At 41.5% G+C, this 17614-nt stretch overlaps 1 protein-coding gene across 3 annotated transcripts in view; it reads right to left on the bottom strand.

Moving 5' to 3' along the window:
* stpg2 (sperm-tail PG-rich repeat containing 2) overlaps window positions 1-17614 on the bottom strand; it is a 70972-nt gene continuing 53358 nt past the window's right edge. Inside the window, exons 12-14 of one of the 3 annotated variants that reach the window (XM_065951396.1) lie at window positions 16144-16259; window positions 5757-5957; window positions 1-209 (exon numbers count right to left, since the gene is read on the bottom strand). In XM_065951396.1, coding sequence (XP_065807468.1) covers window positions 5790-5957; window positions 16144-16259 — 284 coding nt within the window. In that variant the 3' untranslated portion in view covers window positions 1-209; window positions 5757-5789. Of the gene's footprint in view, window positions 210-5422; window positions 5628-5747; window positions 5958-16143; window positions 16260-17614 lie in introns of those variants that run through there. The other 2 variants (XM_065951392.1, XM_065951386.1) reach the window with 2 other exon arrangements.

Consider the following 17614-nt stretch of genomic DNA (forward strand, 5'->3'; position numbering starts at 1 on the left):
CACATTTATTGACAACAAAATTCAATAGTGAGTGAATAGCATCTGTCTGGAGAGGAGGACTCATATAGATGAGGACTACATCGGGCTCAGGTGACGCTCCTCGCTTGATTGCGACCTCGCCTTGACTGGAACCCACAACAGTAAAAAGAACCAGCAAGAACGGGAACACCTCGTCTCATGGTGGGGTCGAGATAAAACAAGATGAGATCCTGAAACAACCAGAATTTACTCATTCTCATGGAAAAATAGAGAAAATCAAACAGAAAAATCAAAAGTAAGCTAGCACCTTTGCTTGGGGCTTCTGTACGAGACAGAATGATAGGAAACTGTAACACAGGCTTCATTAATTGTACAAGTTACACGTATATATATATATATATGACAAAACAGCACGTGTTGAAATCTGAAAATCTTTCATAAATCTTACATCTGCAGAAGCCTCAAACTGCCTCCTGCAAGTTCCAATACAGGAAGCTCCCATAATGCACCTGTGCACTACATCAAGGGGGGGAAAATGTCCTCCAGGCGTAAAAGGTTAGATACAGGGACGAGTTCAGCAGTGACTGCCCCCGATTGTTCTCCTGTCTCCTTCCTCTCACTGTATCTAAATGAAGCCTGGCTGTCTGTCCTGCCCTTGTCAGCACTTGTTAACCTCTCTATTGATTCTCCTGCACTACTGTACATCTCCTTTAATTAAACATACCGGCTAATCTGGCCTTCAACTAGCTGTATTTGCGAGCGCAAAGCTGTCATCTCCAGATGATAGTGGCTCAATATAACACTTTGCATTTACATGTATCGACTAAATGAGTGATTATGTCAGCAGTCGGTTGATAAAAGCAGCGCTGAGTCTCTCCAATGACTTTCTCTACTTACACTTACATGTACCTGAGAGATTCTGTTTTTTTATTTAATGCTGGTTCAAGGAGAAACTAAAGTATCCTGCAGAAAAATATCTTTCTACTTCATAAAAGAACTACACTACCCACGATCATAGAGTGTCACAGCGACGTCTCTGATTGGTTTGCTGTTTGCATGGCAATGTTTCCCGCCCCTCTGCGCCGTGTGCAAACAAGTAGTTTCACTAGCAGGCTAGCTACTTAGTTAGCGAACTAAAACATTGTACAACACTTGGATTAACAGTATGAACACTATAACAACGACAAAAGTTACATTCAAGTAGAAGCTACATCTGCAGGTATAAACGTTGATGTGTATTCATTTTAGAAAGGACATGTTTTGTATCTATATAGATGCTAACTGCTAAGCTAGTGTTAACTTTACCATTCATTTGTTTAAGACGCTATATGCTAGTGCTGTGTTGCTACATTAGCTTGTTTAACATGTGTAGACATGCACAGTCAACTGCCTTATTGTGTTTATTAATAAGGACATTTTTTTTTACAAATGAGTATGGGGGTAGCTGGTTGTCTTGGTTACAGTCTTCAATCTCGTGATAGAAATATTTTGTGTAATGTCACTGGAGGATTTGAATGAGGACATTTATTTGTGGAACCAGAGCCGCTGAAAAAAGTGGGCGGTCACTGTTCAGCCCTTTATAGAAGGAAGTGACTGAAAAGTAGTAATACATAGCTTTCATACCCATGACCACAGTAAGTCCTCAGTTCGTCTCTCTACAGCCTTGTGGGTTCATAAATCAACTTTACAGAAGTTTCCTAAAGGTGTTTTCTATGTTGTTGTTTTTTTTACTATGCCTTGATTTTCATATTTTTACCAGTTCCCTGACTGGATTTGTTCACTGTTGTTGCACCCTTTTTGACACCTCGTGTCCTACTACAATCTCTGCCATTCAGGGGCGATTCTAAAGCCTGTTGGGGCCCTTGGCAAAAATCAATGGGAGGCCCCTCCAATCGCCGTTCATCACCATCATGTCTGCCAGAGTCCCGACACGTACTCCTCTTCCTCTTTCTTTCTTCTCTCCGAGACGGATATTTCCTCCTTTGTTGACTTTCATTAACAAACTTTGGTTTTCACAGCAATAATGCTGCAACACTTAGCAGGGCAACGACAGTGTTTTCAGATGCCCCCCCCCCTTAGGGAGGTTTACCACTGTCATTGCAAAATTTACAGATTTAGGACCACTTCTTTGGTTTACGTTTTAGTTCAGCCCTCAGGGGGCCCCCTACTGGTCTGGGATTCCCCAAGCAGTTGCCTGCCTTGCCTGTTGACAAGCAGCTGCCATTAGCAGTACACCTGTTCAGCTCCCCGTGCAGCTCTATCAGCTTTGAATGTCAACATACCTCTACAAATTTGTTTATCATTGAATCTGAATATTAATTTCATGCTTGGTTTGGCCAAAAAATTACACATCTGCTAAAAACACATCTGAACAGCACATGCCCCGACAATTATCTGAGAAGTTGTTGCTTTCTGGAAACACACCCGAGCATTAGCAGCTGTGAGTTGTTTTCCTGTGTTTCTGAAAAACAACTGACTGAGAGTCCTGCTGTGACCAATAAAAACACGGATCAATTTAACTCCATTTTACAATTATCATGAGATCTCTCCGGGACAGCGCTCAAGGTTTTTGAGCTAATTAGAATTAATAATGGCTCAGCAGCAGAGACAGCATGCGTGAGTGAATGAGGCCATAAAAAAAAGTCTGTCTGATGCCGGCATGGCCACAAAGACAATAAAAAATAGCCATCAAGAGAGGGACAGTGTAAGGACACTGAACAATATGTCTTCATCTCACACAAGACTCCTCCTGTAAGTGACGCAGCTCGGTGCCTGTTTGAGAGACGAGGAGGGAACAGGAGAAAGGGCCCGTTTGAGCATCGATCACTTTTACGGCCCTGGTCTGTTTGCATATTTTAGACCTATAAACAACATGAATGATGTGCCGTGTAATGCACCATAATCGAGATTTATTCAATCTTGGAGGAGGGAGGAGATGTTCACAATCCAAGAATCAGGAGGGGATGGATGGTGTGGCTCTCTTTGTGTGTGTGTGTGTGTTAGTGTGTGTGCACTGTGATTTATTTGATTTAATTAGATCGCCGATGTAAAACAGCTCGTGGGGGGAAAAAAAAAAAGGTAAAGACGAGTGCCGAGGGAGGCATAAATAACACCCGGCTCTTTCCCCCTTCCCTCTCCTCCTCTGCCTCTCGTTTACTTTCAACTCTCTGATCTTTTCCTCCGACCATATATAATCTCGTATTTTTCTCCGTCCTCCAAAAGCCTCTTTATTTCTTCCTCCACTTTTCTCTCAGCTTTCCTTCTGTTTCCATTCGCTCCCCCTCCTCCCTCCTGTTTCCTCTCCCTCTGCTGCGCTCCCAGCTGAATAATGATAGGGGGTAAACACCTCATTAGGTTAAAAGGCCCACAGGAACAATCAGAGACATGGTAGTCTGCCGAACCCCGTTACTCTGCACGCTCGCTGAGACATTTTGAACACAGCGGGACAAGGAGGGGTCCTACACAGGAGGTAAGGGAGGTGGTGAGGCGAGAAATTCAAAGAAAGGTTATATCAAATCAGGTGTGAGAAAAAAGCATCCAAACAACAAGTTCTTTAACACTTTTAGTATGCTTTCTCTCTTTTTATTTTGTCTTAAAAGGCTGACAACACACATATCCACACACAGCTATGAATGGCTGATTTATGGTGAGTGATCAGCAGAGGAGAGGGGCATAAATCTACTCTCTCAGCTGGTAACGGCCAGTAAAAGCGGTTTATCTGACACTTTGAACGGCCTGCATCACCCCGCCCATGCCAGCCATCTCTAACCCTGTGATGAAAGATGAACAAGGTCAGGAACTCACTGCACTTCAGCTATTAGCTGTTTTCCCCTGCGTTTGCCTCTTCCACCTTTCTGTTCTATTAGTTTCTGACACGTATATCAGCCTCATTGGTTTTTAGAGATGTATATCTCATGGTCTGTGGTGCGGTTTATGATTTCAGAGGTCTCTGAATCACTTTAAAAAGCAAAGTCATCCAGTGTGTTTAACCCTGTAGTTTTTTTATATACGAGTCCAGACATTAAATATCCAAATAAGTAGCCTCTGCTACATATTCAGTCTGTTTCATGAACTAAAATTAAAGTCAAGGTAGACTTATATATCTCGTATTCCCGGCTTAATTTACCTCACAGGGTCGACAGTTGCACATACTGACAGAGTGTTTTTTTATATAAGTGGCTTAATTAATAGCTTGTTCGTTAATAATTTCATCTGATTGTTTTAAATAAGTCGCCATCATGAAGTTGCTCAGACATCTGCAGAGACTTCTCCTGGTCTAACTATTGAAGCTTCATGTATAAGAGACATGTGCTGAATCTGTCAACTTTAAGACACACCTGTTCAGGCAGGCGTTTGGATAACTTTCGGAATCAGTTAATGTGCTGTCAACGTATTGTTCATTCTATTTTGGGAACTCTTTTTTGTTTTTATTTATTTTAACTTTTCATTTTTTCTTATGTGCTCTTGTTGTTATTGTTCCTATTACGGTAATTCTAACTACACCATCATTACTACTGTTTATTATATTTTATGTCTTTGAAAAGCACTTTGTGGCTAATGTCTGTGAAAAGTCCTGAATAAATAAAATACTCACTTACATACGAGAGCTGTATCGACCTTCCTCCTTACCGTTAGCTTAAACAGAAAGTGAATAACAACGGCTGTGTCCGAAACAGCATACTGTAGTTTGATCCAACATCATAGTTTGCACTTTTGTGTATGCAAGAAATACCAAGATGTATGTTAAATCAGCCAGACCATTGAAGTACGAAACGGGAGCATACAGGTCATACTAAATTGCCCCACAATGCACTGCGGCATTCAGACTGTCCAATCGTCCAATACATGTTTGCAAATAATATTAAAATGACTCGGTAATTGTATTAGTAATGAACGTTTGCATATTGTTGTTGAATTATATTTACGGGACTGACAGTCACGTTAGCTTGATGCTAGCTGATTAATGAACACATTGGTGCTCTAGAAGTAAAACAAAAAAAAAACTACATTATGAGTCTTTATAACTTTCACAACTCTTTCTCTGGTAGTCAGCACAAATGTGCAAAGTGAATAGCTTCATCATTTATGCCTGCAGAGCATTATTGTATGGCTAAAAATCTTTAAGAATTCTGTCAGCATTTGTTCTCCTTGTCTCCGGCTCTGGTTTATTTTCATTAAATATAACATAATAACTGACTATCCTGGCTACAGACTCTGAGTTTTAATCAAGCTGAAGACTTCTGATCTCAAACTGCCTTTTTATTATGAGAGCGATAAAGTCAAAACCTATGGGCCAAAAACCATCTGCAGAATCTCCCCATACTCTTTAATCTTTGTCTTTTTAATGTCACATTTGATGTATTGATTGCTGCTTGAGGACAACAAAGCGTCGCCCATGAAAGTCATTTTTTTGAGATTAACATGCAGTCACAAGACCTCCGGCCAAACTGGTATTAAATGCTTTTTAATCGTTATTGATTTACGGAGTGGTTTATACAGAGAGAGAGAGCTGATGCACAAAACAGCTGAATCAGAGTGTCAAGCTTGTCATGACTTAGAGTAAGGAATCAGGGAACCATGAGCTGCAGATGTACGGTGCATTGTGTGCTTTTCACTTTGCAACACTTAACACTCTCTCACCCTGCAACCTGAAAGAATACAAACATGAAAAAAAAACATATTACATCTGATATGGATAGGAGCGTTAATATTCATGTTAACCAGCTTTCTCCTGAATATGAAATGAAATGTGAAGTTTAATCTTTTACCCTGCTCACCTTTCACTTCTGAACTTTGACCCTCAAAGAGATCTAAGAAGTGCGCGAGGTGTAGGTGGTGTTATGTGGGACGGTGGTAATGGTCCTGTGAGCCTTGAACGGGCCGGGGGCCACACATGGGGGGCAGCAGGGGCTCAGGGGGTTATCCAGCGTCACATTGAAGGTTCCCTTCAGCACTGTGTTCATGAGGCCGGGACTCAACTGCAGACACACAAACAGAACAGAGATGAGGGGTGATAAGAGAGGTTAATTAAGATCTACACAGTGAGTGATATGTGAGAGTAAGAACACAAACGTGAAGCAGAGAAGAACATCTCAACAATCAGAATCAGAATCAGATTTATTGTCCAGGTTTGCTTACACACACAAGTAATTTAACTTTGGTGAACTGTGCTCTCTTATGTACAGGTACAACATTAAATATCAACAATAAACAGAATAAAAAAAGACTAATATTTACATGACTAAACATTAAACAGTGCAGTGGTGAATAGTGCAAAAGATGATGAAGTAACATGATGTCATGTTAATTCATTATAAGTCAATTATAGTATTTACATAAATAAGTGTGCGTGTATTGATCATTTAAATTAAATAACATATATGTATATTCACAGTAACGAACAGGTGCACACCGATGTCATATCTCATTAGTGAAGTCTCTTGAATGCTGGAATTACAGTCAACTACATTCTCATTAAACTATTTGTTTTCATAGTTCTGTCATTAAACAAGAGAGTCTCTTAAAACAAGATGTGACAGATCCAGAAAACAGGCTGATGAGACAGAATCAGAAATGGGCTGAAGAAACAAAAAGAAGAACGATGATGGGTTCTTTCCCTCAGACATGAAAAAAGAAGTTACCCACTGTATTGACATTTAGGACATTTAAAGGTTTATTTAGAGATAAGCCAGTGGATAGATTTAGAAATCTGGGAGAGAGGGGGAGTGGGGAATGACACGCGGTAAAGGAGCCACAGGTCGGATTTGAAAACAGCCGTCCAGCTTGGAGGACTTTAGCGTCTGTTCACTGGGTGCTCGCTCTATCCACTAGGCCACCGGTGCCCCACAATGCCAGAATTTTTAAACTTCCATGATTGGTTTGATCAAACATGTCTCAAGTTATAAAAACAAGTTCCAAATCTGAAAAATAAAAACTCTTGTACGTTACTGAATACCGAGTCTCATTAGCAGGAGAAAATTCACCTCAAAGTCAGGTTGAAATACTCTGACGTTTGTGTTCACACATGCAGGTCAGCACAAATAAATTGAGGAGTTTTGTGCATGTGTGAAGACATCATGTTGGTCTGTCTGTTCCACGTCAAAGGAAAACTTAAGGTTGACCCTAAATATCAATAAAACCCCTACGTGCAGTACAAAGCCTAACCTTAAATTCACCTCAGATAAAAGAGCAAAATGAACTCTCTCCCTCCCTCTCTCTCTCTCTCCCTCTCTCTCTCTCTCTCTCCCTCTCTCTCTCTGTCCCTCTCTCTCCCTCTCTCTCTCCCTCCCTCTCTCTCTCTCTCTCTCTCTCTCTCATACGCACACAAAGATAAAAATTTCAGACATAAATGCAAATTAACTGTATTTGGCATGAACACCCACTTAACCTCTCATCTCTCCCAACAGGTACTGCCTGAAGAATTTCCTCACATTTTATCAAAGCCTTGCTCCCTCTCTCCTTCTCCTCCCCCCCCCGTCTCCCACCCCGTCCCTCCCAGTGTGCACACACACACATCAGTATGCCAGTAGAGCCACGGCAGGATTTAGGCACATCGGCGGAGCCTCTCAGATCTCAGTATTGATCCTAAAGGGAAGAGGGTTGCGGGTTCAACTCCAGGTCACCCTCAGGGTTGCCCAGGAGGTCGGGGGGGGATGAGGAAGAGCCCTTGGAAGTGGCTACACCACCAGCATGGCAATGATGGGTGAGATTATGAGCTGTTTCACTGGGTCAAAGGGGGGAGAAGGAAAAGAGGATGATGTTACTCTGTGTGTATGCAGACGTGTGCAAGTGTGCTCACAAGAAGAGAATAAAGAGTGTTTAGTCTTTCCCACAACACACATACGATACATGACACGTACAGGAAAGCAACACAAGCTTTATCCTGTACATGCATAATACATGCAGGGCAGAAGCAAGGGTGCTAATTCTTAGTTTAGGACAGCAGGAATCTGCACATTCACCACACTCAAAAACGCTTTTCACACATACGGAAATCTCAAAAAAACACTCTGGGGATTTGGCTACCCGGAGGTTCTTTAGGCGATGTGTGAACGCAAACAGCCGCATTTTTCGCACGGACTTTACCCGGAGTTTATCCGGCCAGACCTCTAGTATTTTTTCCACAGAATATTCAAGTGAGTTGATGTCTGAGGGAGGCAGCATGTACTCCGGAGATTTCAACTCGAGCCAATGGAAAGAGAATGACGTTTATATACAGTGACTGTCTAAAGTGTCTGCATGTGACCACTACGATCTCCGTGCATGTAATAAAACGGCTGCATTATGTTTTCTGTTTGTCAGTATGTTGTTCTCCTCTCTCACAGTCCCCCGCTGTGAGGAGCATATGTGAACGGCTAGATCGGGAGAATCTCCGGAGCGGTCCTCCTGCAATTATCTATCCAGAGTGCATATGTGGAAATGTCAGCTGTTTGTCCTTCCTGGTTAACTGATTCGTTAGAGCGCTCCCTGATTAACGACCTCGATGGGCGAGGTTTGGTTCAGTAAAGACAACAAAGAGAGGGAGTGAAAGATCAGAAACACATGGTTTGATTTCACCTGAGTCAGACAGCACATGTAGAACAGATCATTATGAGAATGCAGACTATGTACAGCACTGATGTTGGAGGCTGAGTCAACAATCAAACGGATCTGCACAGCGGGGTGACAATAATAATTAGCACTCGCAGTCTACAGACGCAAATCAGAGAAGCAAAAAAGGGGGCCTTGAGGGTTTGAGGTGAGCAGTGAGGCAGCAGTGTGAAAGTTTGAGTCAGCTGTGATAAAACGTGTGAGATACATGATGTGTGAGAAGAGAAGTGTGATGGTCTGGGAGAACTATGAGGTATCTGCTAATTTAAAGGCTTAACCTGCGACATTCTGAATATTTATATATCAAAGATCAGATGTTCTCTTTGTAAATATTTGATGGAGAAATTGTTTACTAAAAGAGAGTGAAGTTGAACTCCCTCTGGGTTTACTGTTCTGAGCTCTGTGTTCACAGCCTTCGAACTGAGGACATATTCCTGATATGCAGCTTGTTCATTTTTCACTCAGAGGCTCAACTATGTTTCAAATGTTGTGTGTGTGTGTGTGTGTGTGTGTGTGTGTGTGTGTGTGTGTGTGTGTGTGTGTGTGTGTGTGTGTGTGTGTGTGTGTGTGTGTCTGTGTGTGTGTGTGTGTGTGTGTGTGTGTGTGTGTGTGTGTGTGTGTGTGTGTGTGTGTGTGTGTACCCCTCCCTGTCCAACCGTAAGTCCTGCCTATGGGGGAAGCGAGACGGTCCTGCCCACTCAGGGATGCTGTTTCTTGGTGCATAATAACCTAGCGTCCGAGAGTACAACTAAAGGAGATCCAACAGACTTCCCAAACCAAAGAAAACATTCCCTCGGTCCTACAAAAACAAATAGATAACACCTGAATTCAATCTGAGATTCACTTGGAATAGACCGCAGAATCTTGTTTTCCACTCTGTCTTACATGTTGCTCACAGACTGACATGTGAAGACAGAATACTTAAAGCCTGGCTCACACTGTGCGATTCTTTCCCCCCCGATTGTATATCGGGGTGGCATGTCCGACCAGACCTTGAGATCGACGTGCTCACACTGTACGACCCGATTGTCGGGCACGGCCGGAGAGCTCACACTGTACGAGTGAAATCAGGACGGAGTGTTGACGATTGTTAATAAAGTTTCATTTGAAAAAAAACAAAGGACGGCGGTTGGTGAAAGAGAAGGAAGTGGAAGTTGTTGCAGGATATAGAAAAGTTGATACAATCGTAGATATATGGAGACAAGTTTCAGAAAAGTGCTGCACTGATGATCTGTACAGAAAAGTAAAAAAAAAAAAAAAAGACGTCTCGTTGCGTCCTGCTGCTGGTCGCCATGACTACAGTCCTCCTTTCTCTCTCGTGATTATATTGTAGTCACACACGACTTCTGCCGGACCCTTTTCATGACATAATCCTCAAGATTTTAAATTCTAAATATTAAACATGTTTGAAATAAATCGATGGCCGGGCAGATCGGGGACATTAAGATCGGATCTTTGTACCGCTCACACTACGAGAGAATCTGAGCAGAGAATCGGGTCCGAGCAGCCTCGAGTCTGGAGCGACCCTGAGATTGTTGAGAAGGAAGAATCGGAGCTCAAATCGGCCCGATTATCCTGCAGTGTGCATCATGTAACACACGGTTACAGAATGGCGGGGCGATCCCTGATCCGCCATCAGAGGTCATGACAGAGGCCTAACGGGGGAACATGCATGAAATATGTAACAACGGAAAAGAGGGAAGTGTGTGTGCTATCTTGAGTATGTTTTTTAGCCGTGTCTCTCAAGCCCCACTCAATGTTCCACAATGCTGTAACACAAAGTGAATTAACAAACTTGGACAGCGCTATTAACCCTTTAAAGGCTATACAAAGACGTAATGATGGGGGAACTTGGTTACGGTTGTGAGGAGGTGTGGAGGAAGGAGGGGAAGGGGGAGCTGAAGGATGAAGATGTGTCCAGAAAGAGTCATAATCAGGTATATATGGCTTCAAACAACCCTGCATACAGAAGACATTTTGCAGGTTAATCAGGTCAGCTGTCAAGATGACACAAATGTAAATCCATATAAAGATTGGCGAGGTGTCACTGAGGGCTACTTTCTATTTTCACTCTTGGTGTGACTCAGACCCGAGAGTTTTAAACAATTCATGTCGTTTTTTATAAATTTAGAAACAAGTAGTAGTCTCCTGCTTACTTTCCAATGCTGCAACCTTCACTACATTTTTATGAGAACATGATGAGATGGTGTCAGCTCTTTCTGCAAAGAAGCAGTAAAAGTATTTAAACTCTGAAAGGGAGGAAGGACACGTGGGGACAAAAACAGCTCACCCTGATGTAGGTTTGATACCTTCTGTTCTTACTCATTATGAGGATGAAATGAACTTGAGCTGCTCCTTCCCCCCCGGTCTTTGCTGTTCCCCCCAGGAACATATTATTACACCGAAAGCAAAAGCACAACAAATACAGAACCGTCTGCTACACCTGCGACATGTCAGTCAAGAAAAGTGATGTCTGGAAGTACTTTGACAAGAAGGATGAAATTAATGTGCAGTGCAAGATATGTGGCGTTAAACTTGCATACTATAGAAATACTAGTTCGATGCTTAACCACATGCACTTAAAGCTCAAGGAGAAAACAGTGGAGACAGAAAACAGGCAGTCTCGCGTCACATCATTTGCTAGCCCTGTTAGCACACGTGGTTGTTAGCGACGTCGTTGAAATTGAAATCGCTTTCAGTTGTTGGTTATTTATTTATATTTATGCTTAAATATTGGATGTTTATGTAATTTTACAGGCATAAAGTCTACAAATCTGGTCCGGGAGGTCCGTGTACGACGGATATATATATTAATCTGCAGGTACTCGAGTACTCGTTCATTAGGTAATTCGAGTAATCGAGTACAGGGATTACTGTAAATTCCCATCCCTAATTTAGACTAAAGTAAATAAAAGCCTGTGCTGTGAATTTAAGTTTTATGGAAATACATTTTATTAAACTCAATTTCACAAAGACATTAAGTAGAGTTTAATGAAAATGGTAAATCTTATTTCCAAGCCTTCTTTGTAAAAATAAACTTTTTTTATTGTTGTTGCTTCAACATTAGATTTGAAGTCATTAGAATTGAACGGATTTCTTTGTTTTCAACTTACTCTAAGATCTTTTCAAATACATAGCGTCTCACTTTGTTGCTATATTATTCTAAGTCAGTAATGTTGCCCTGTTCTCACAGCGGAAACATCACGGCAGCTCCTGAATGTTTTTTTTTCTGCTTGACGTCTGCTCTTCACGTCTCTTCATGCTCGTGCGCTCCATCCTCACACCTCACACCTTCTCTGTTAAACGAAGCTCGGCCAATAAGAACACTGTGTGAGTGTGAGAGAGGTAATGGAGCCTACTTTCCAGAAGTAGATGCCTCACATGATGCAGTGAATGGAAACACTTAATGAGTCCTCTCTGTGACCTACTGCTGCTCAAGTAGACAGATTTGTGACATTACAGACACACGTATGGATGCACATACGCACACTCTGATTATCACATAGCTTCTGTTCCATTACGCTGCCGTCTGCTTCTGATTGCAGACCCTCAGAGCACATTTACAGCTGTTGAATTTAACTACCCTCTTTAGCTGCTCGATTTGCTCCTCTCTTCCTGTCTCTCTGCTTCTCTTCCTCCACGCTTTGCCATCATTTTTCCTCCCTGTCTCACCTCCTTCCCCGTCTCCTGCACTTACTCACTTATCTATCTCTCTGCACCACTTCACTCCATCTTTAACTCTGTGGGGCATGAGATGTATAGACTCAAAGTCAGGCAGCTAATCGCTGAGACAAGAGCTTTGACATGCATTCAAGAACAATAAAACAGAAAAAAACGTCCTGAAGCTGAATTTAGACATCACGCTCCTACAGATGGCATCCGTCTTTGTAAGGAATAAATCTCACAACAGTATGTTCCTTAGTTTGTTTTAGCAAAATCATCCATGTCAAAATAAAAATGACACCGGCTGAAGTATTAGCTCGGATGTTTAAATGTTGCAAGACTTAAATAGAAGGAAGATGTTGTGATGTAGTGCTATCACAATAGGTGCATTCATGATTGCAAAAATCTGTCTTTGAGGGCCTTTTTTTTTTTACTTCAACTGGTATAAGATACACCATTAAACCAGATTTACTAAAAGCTCTCTGTTGGGAAAATCTGCTGCTACATTTTGGCCTTAAACTTAAAAAGACATGGAACACAAAGACTGGGGGACAGGAGGAGGGACAGGGAGAGCAGGTTAAGAGAGGTATGGTTTGGTTTTTAAAAAAAGGTCAATATGGTGATATACAGTCACAAGGGGCGTGTCCAGAGGGTTGGCCAGGGGTGGCATGCCCCCTCCCTTCAAATCTGATTGGCCACCCTAGACATAAAAAGCCCCAAAAACCTTTAAAAAACCCTGCTACCTTTTCTGGTCAAAACAAATACAGACCATTAAGGACTGGAATCTAAACTTTGAAGGAGGACATACTGGCTGCTGCGTTGTTGTCAGAGAAGCCAGCACTTCAACATAACATGTTTTCTTAATGTCTGATCATATATTAAGGTCGTTTAATGATTTAATTCAGTAGATATCTTATATACTGATGCTTTAAAAGTAGATATGATTATTGGAGGTAGAAAGGGTACATCATTGAAATTCATGTGTGTACACAAACTTCATGCCCCCTCTCTGCATAAGTCAGTGCCCCAGTTGGGCCAAATCAAAAACCCTGACAGTCACACTCAGCCACATGCTGTTCAAAGTCCAGTGAAGTGACGATTAAAGAGTATTAGATTGTTAACCCTTAAAACTAAACATGTACTTAAAAAAGCACAAATTCTTAGATGATCCTGTAAAAAAAATATGAAACAGATCAAACAATATAAAAGCTGTTTTCCTGGTGAAATCTCCAAAGAAATGTTGGTGTAATCCAAAAAGATCAGAACAACCAGCACGTTCAAAACATTCATTGTCTTTGTATATTATTCATATCAAAGTGACTAACTTTGTTTTTCTGACTGTTAAATGTTATTATGATTGATTGTTAGAGATATTAAAATGATGGACCGTTAAAGATAATGACCACTTTTTAATAAATTAGTAAAAATGGCCGACCATTAAAAAGTCTAACCCAATGACAATTAAGGGAAAAGAATGTGTCACAGCGTCTCCTGTCTCTTTTCAAATATGATTCTTTCTTGTTTGCCATTTTGGGTTTACTATCTTCCACTACAAAATGTTCCCAGTGTCAGAATCTCTAACAGAAAAGACAGTATGTAATCATCTGAAGGATGATGTGCAGAAACAAAGATCAAGAGACCGCCCTTTAACACCACACAGGCTGTGGTTTTATCAGACAACTGTCAACACCATGAAACGTTAAAAATGTGAAAGTCATTTTTCATCCAAGACAGCTGCAACTTTCTGCTAAACAACGAAGAAATGGTTTCTAAAGAAGAGAAATGAAGGCAGAACCAGGCAAAGCTGAGAGAGCAGAGACTGTGAGTGAGCTTCTGAGGAGGAGAGAGAGAGAGAGGAGTTGAGGAGATAAGTCCGAAACACAAGTCAGCAGACAGACTGATAGACACACAGGGACAGATAAAAAGAGAACAAAGAGCCCTGTGATAACACTACGCCGCATGGACATGAACATGAAGATGAACTGTACAGCAAGGTTTAAATCAAACACTGTGCTTTGCTCTTTGATGTTCACTTCTCAAAGTCAGCAGGGACTGGAAGCAAAAGAAAAAAAAAAATCACTCTTTCAATCATCTCACACATTCCCAAGCAGCGGTAACACAGAGCTTGTAATTTATTTTAGAACACAGTGAAGTGGAGCAGACACCTATTAAGGTTCTGGTTAGGTTTCATTACAGCTGTGTTATGCCTCAACCAGAGAGTGCATTTGTCTCTGTCAGCAGTCTGTGGTGGCTGCATTAAACAACATTACACTTGATAAAAATGCACTCGCCAGTTTCATTTAAGCAGGCAGGTCAATAAAGGGCTATTCCTTCACAAAGAAAAGAAACTGCAGAGGGTGGGGAACTACATCTTTTCAGCATCGTGTTACATGAACAGTGATTGTTCCAAACAGAAGTGTCAAGTAACAAAGTAAAAATACTTTGTTACCTTACTTAAGTAGAAATTTTGGGTGTCTATACTTTACTGGAGTAATTATTTTACTTTTTACTTCTACTCCTTTCATTTTCACGCAATTATCTGTACTTTCTACTCCTTACATTTTAAAAATAGCCTCGTTACTCCTATTTCATTTCGGCTTGTTTTCATTCCGGCTTGTCATCGTTCAAAAAAAACACACAAAAAAAATAAACCTATCCAGATAAATCACGCCATGTGGTTGGATGAGAATTATAAACATATGCCATTCAGACAACCACCCAATTTTTCAAAATTATCATTTTAATATAACATCATAGTCATTATGACCTTTAGAAAAATGTTTTTTTGGGGAGGTGGGGTAGTGCACTATAGGCCCCTGTGGCGCGGCCTAAGCTTTTGTCCTTAATGGCATTTTCTTCCCCCCTTACATTACTTTTACTTTTAAACTTATATAGCTTAAGTAGTTTTGAAACCAGTACTTTTACACTTTTACTTGAGTAAAAAGCTCGAGTTGATACTTCAACTTCTACAGAAGTCTTTTTAAACCCTAGTATCTATACTTCTACCTGAGTAATGAATGTGAACACCTCTGGGGAAAAACTTATTGATTGATTGACTTATTCTTTTTTTTACTGAGAAGTTAATTTTTTTTGCACAGCTTAAGGTCACAGAGAAAATCTGAGATGAGATAATGTCAGATGTGTTCATGGCCTCTTATAGTACACCAGACACACAAACAGACCCCAAAAACCAGAGTCTGTGTTCACACACGGTCTCTTCAACCATCCATCCATTTTCTTCTGCTTATCTGTGGCCTCACAGTTGCAGTAGGCTTAGCAAGTTTGCCCCAGAGGTCCTTCTCCCCAGCAAGAGTTTCTAGCTCCTCCCAGGGGATCCCGAGGCGTTCCCAAGCCAGAAGTGATATATAATCCCTCCAGCCCATTCTGGCTCTACCTCGAGGTCTCCTCCCAGTTGGATGTGCCCTGAAACCCTCCAAAGGTTAGGCAACAAGGAGGCATTCTAATGAGATGCCTGAATCACCTCAACTGGCTCCTTTCGATGCAAAGAAGCAGAGGCTCTACTCCGAGCTCCCTCCGAATGTCGGAGCTCCTCACCCTATCTCTAAAGCCGAGCTCAGACACCCTTTTGGGGGAAACTTCATCTGCTTCATATCTGAGAGTTTGGACGTAGATTGGCTGGTTAATTGAGAGCTTTGCGTTTCAGCTCAGCTCACTCTTCACCACAACAGTCCGGTAAAACGGCTGCAACACTGATACTTAAACGGACATACTTAAACTCCTTCACTCGAGGCAGGGACTCACTCCCCGCCCAGAGGGAACAATCCACCATTTTTCCACCAGAGCACCATGGTCTCTGACTTTGAGGTTGTTGACCTCTTCATCCTCTCACTCTAAATCTCGGCTGCTCAAAGAGTCATGTTTAGAACGTAGAACTTCAAAAATCCTGTTTACCTGATAAGCTCCGGGCCCAGGGTTGGTGTTCATGGGGACTTTGAATCGATTTTCTCTGGAGGAAATCAGAGCCATTTGAGAGAAGGATTTCACCCCTGGGTTGTACTGGCCTGGACCTGATGAACACAAACACACATACTGTAATCCACGACTGGTGTATGCCTACAAATATACAAAATATTATGGACAACTACTCCATACCTACATGTACTTTATACTGTCACCTTCAGTGTGTGCAAGAAAAGAAAGAGCCTTGAGCATATTATCATACAATACTTTTTTCAATGCATAAATTCACAGGGGGCCCCTCCAAACAGCATTCATCCTCTTATCCTATTATGTTATCAATAATCTGACAATAACAATTTTTTAGCAAAAGTTATGTTATTTAAGTGTCTCTCCACCATATTTAGGGCTAACGAGCATCATTCAGTCATTTACTATTATATGAGGGAGTGCTGTCAGATGGGTCGCCCTTAGGGAGGTTTTTCTACTGTCATTGCATACTGTGCACGTTTTTAACCTCTGCTGTGGTTTAAAGTTCATTAGCAGTCGGGGGGGGGGCCCCAATTGTCCTGGGGGCCCCAAGCAGACTGAGCCACTGCCGCCCCATATGCCTGCACACTTCATTAATTCCTCATTTCTTTTAAACACTTTTTTGAAACACTGAGTAGGTGCACAAGTAGGTGTAGCTTCTGGTTTTTACTGTTTTCTTTCTGTCTGATATTAAACAAGAGCCACAGCGTGTTTTTTTTTACTTTGGGGGATTAAGGTGGATCGAATAATTTTGCTAAAAGCAGGACTCAAGGTACTCTGGCAGATCATATGAAGGTGTTTGTTTGAAAATAAGCTGCTGCATTAAGAAGAGGATCAAATATTCTGCCCAGGGTAAACATTAGCCTTTAATCATGTTTTTTCTTACGTGAAACGCTACCTGCTTGACTTGTGTTTTTCCTCATTTTCACATCTAGTCACAGCATTATCGGTGCATTGTATAAAGCTTCCATATCGTGCTTCAATGGGCTTCAGTTTAGTGTTATTGCATCTGTCTACTGTGATCAAAGCAGACAGTACTGAACCGCCCTGCTGTCCAGCAACGAGACACGTTATACAACCAAAAAACACACAGCAGGGGGTGGAGCTTCTTTGTCACTGTGGGACGCTTTGGTTGAAGCTACCTTGTTATGAATGTACTCTGAGACATACACAAAAAGCAGATGTGCGGTGCTGCATTTACAGACACTTCAAACACAAGCACTGACTGATAAAAGGGAATAAAACACACATGCAAATAATGCTGCAAGCGACTCAGAAAGTTCAGTTTTCATTCAAAGCAGAAACATTTGCAATGAATTCTGAAAAATGAAAACTGTTCTCAAATGAAGAAGCTAAGCCTCGGGGGGGGGGGGGGTGTTACCCACTGCATATCAGCGGTCTCCATAAACCTTATTTATTATTTAAAACATCAACT

Source organism: Labrus bergylta, chromosome 2 (genome assembly GCF_963930695.1).
Source record: "Labrus bergylta chromosome 2, fLabBer1.1, whole genome shotgun sequence".
Taxonomy (NCBI): domain Eukaryota; kingdom Metazoa; phylum Chordata; class Actinopteri; order Labriformes; family Labridae; genus Labrus; species Labrus bergylta.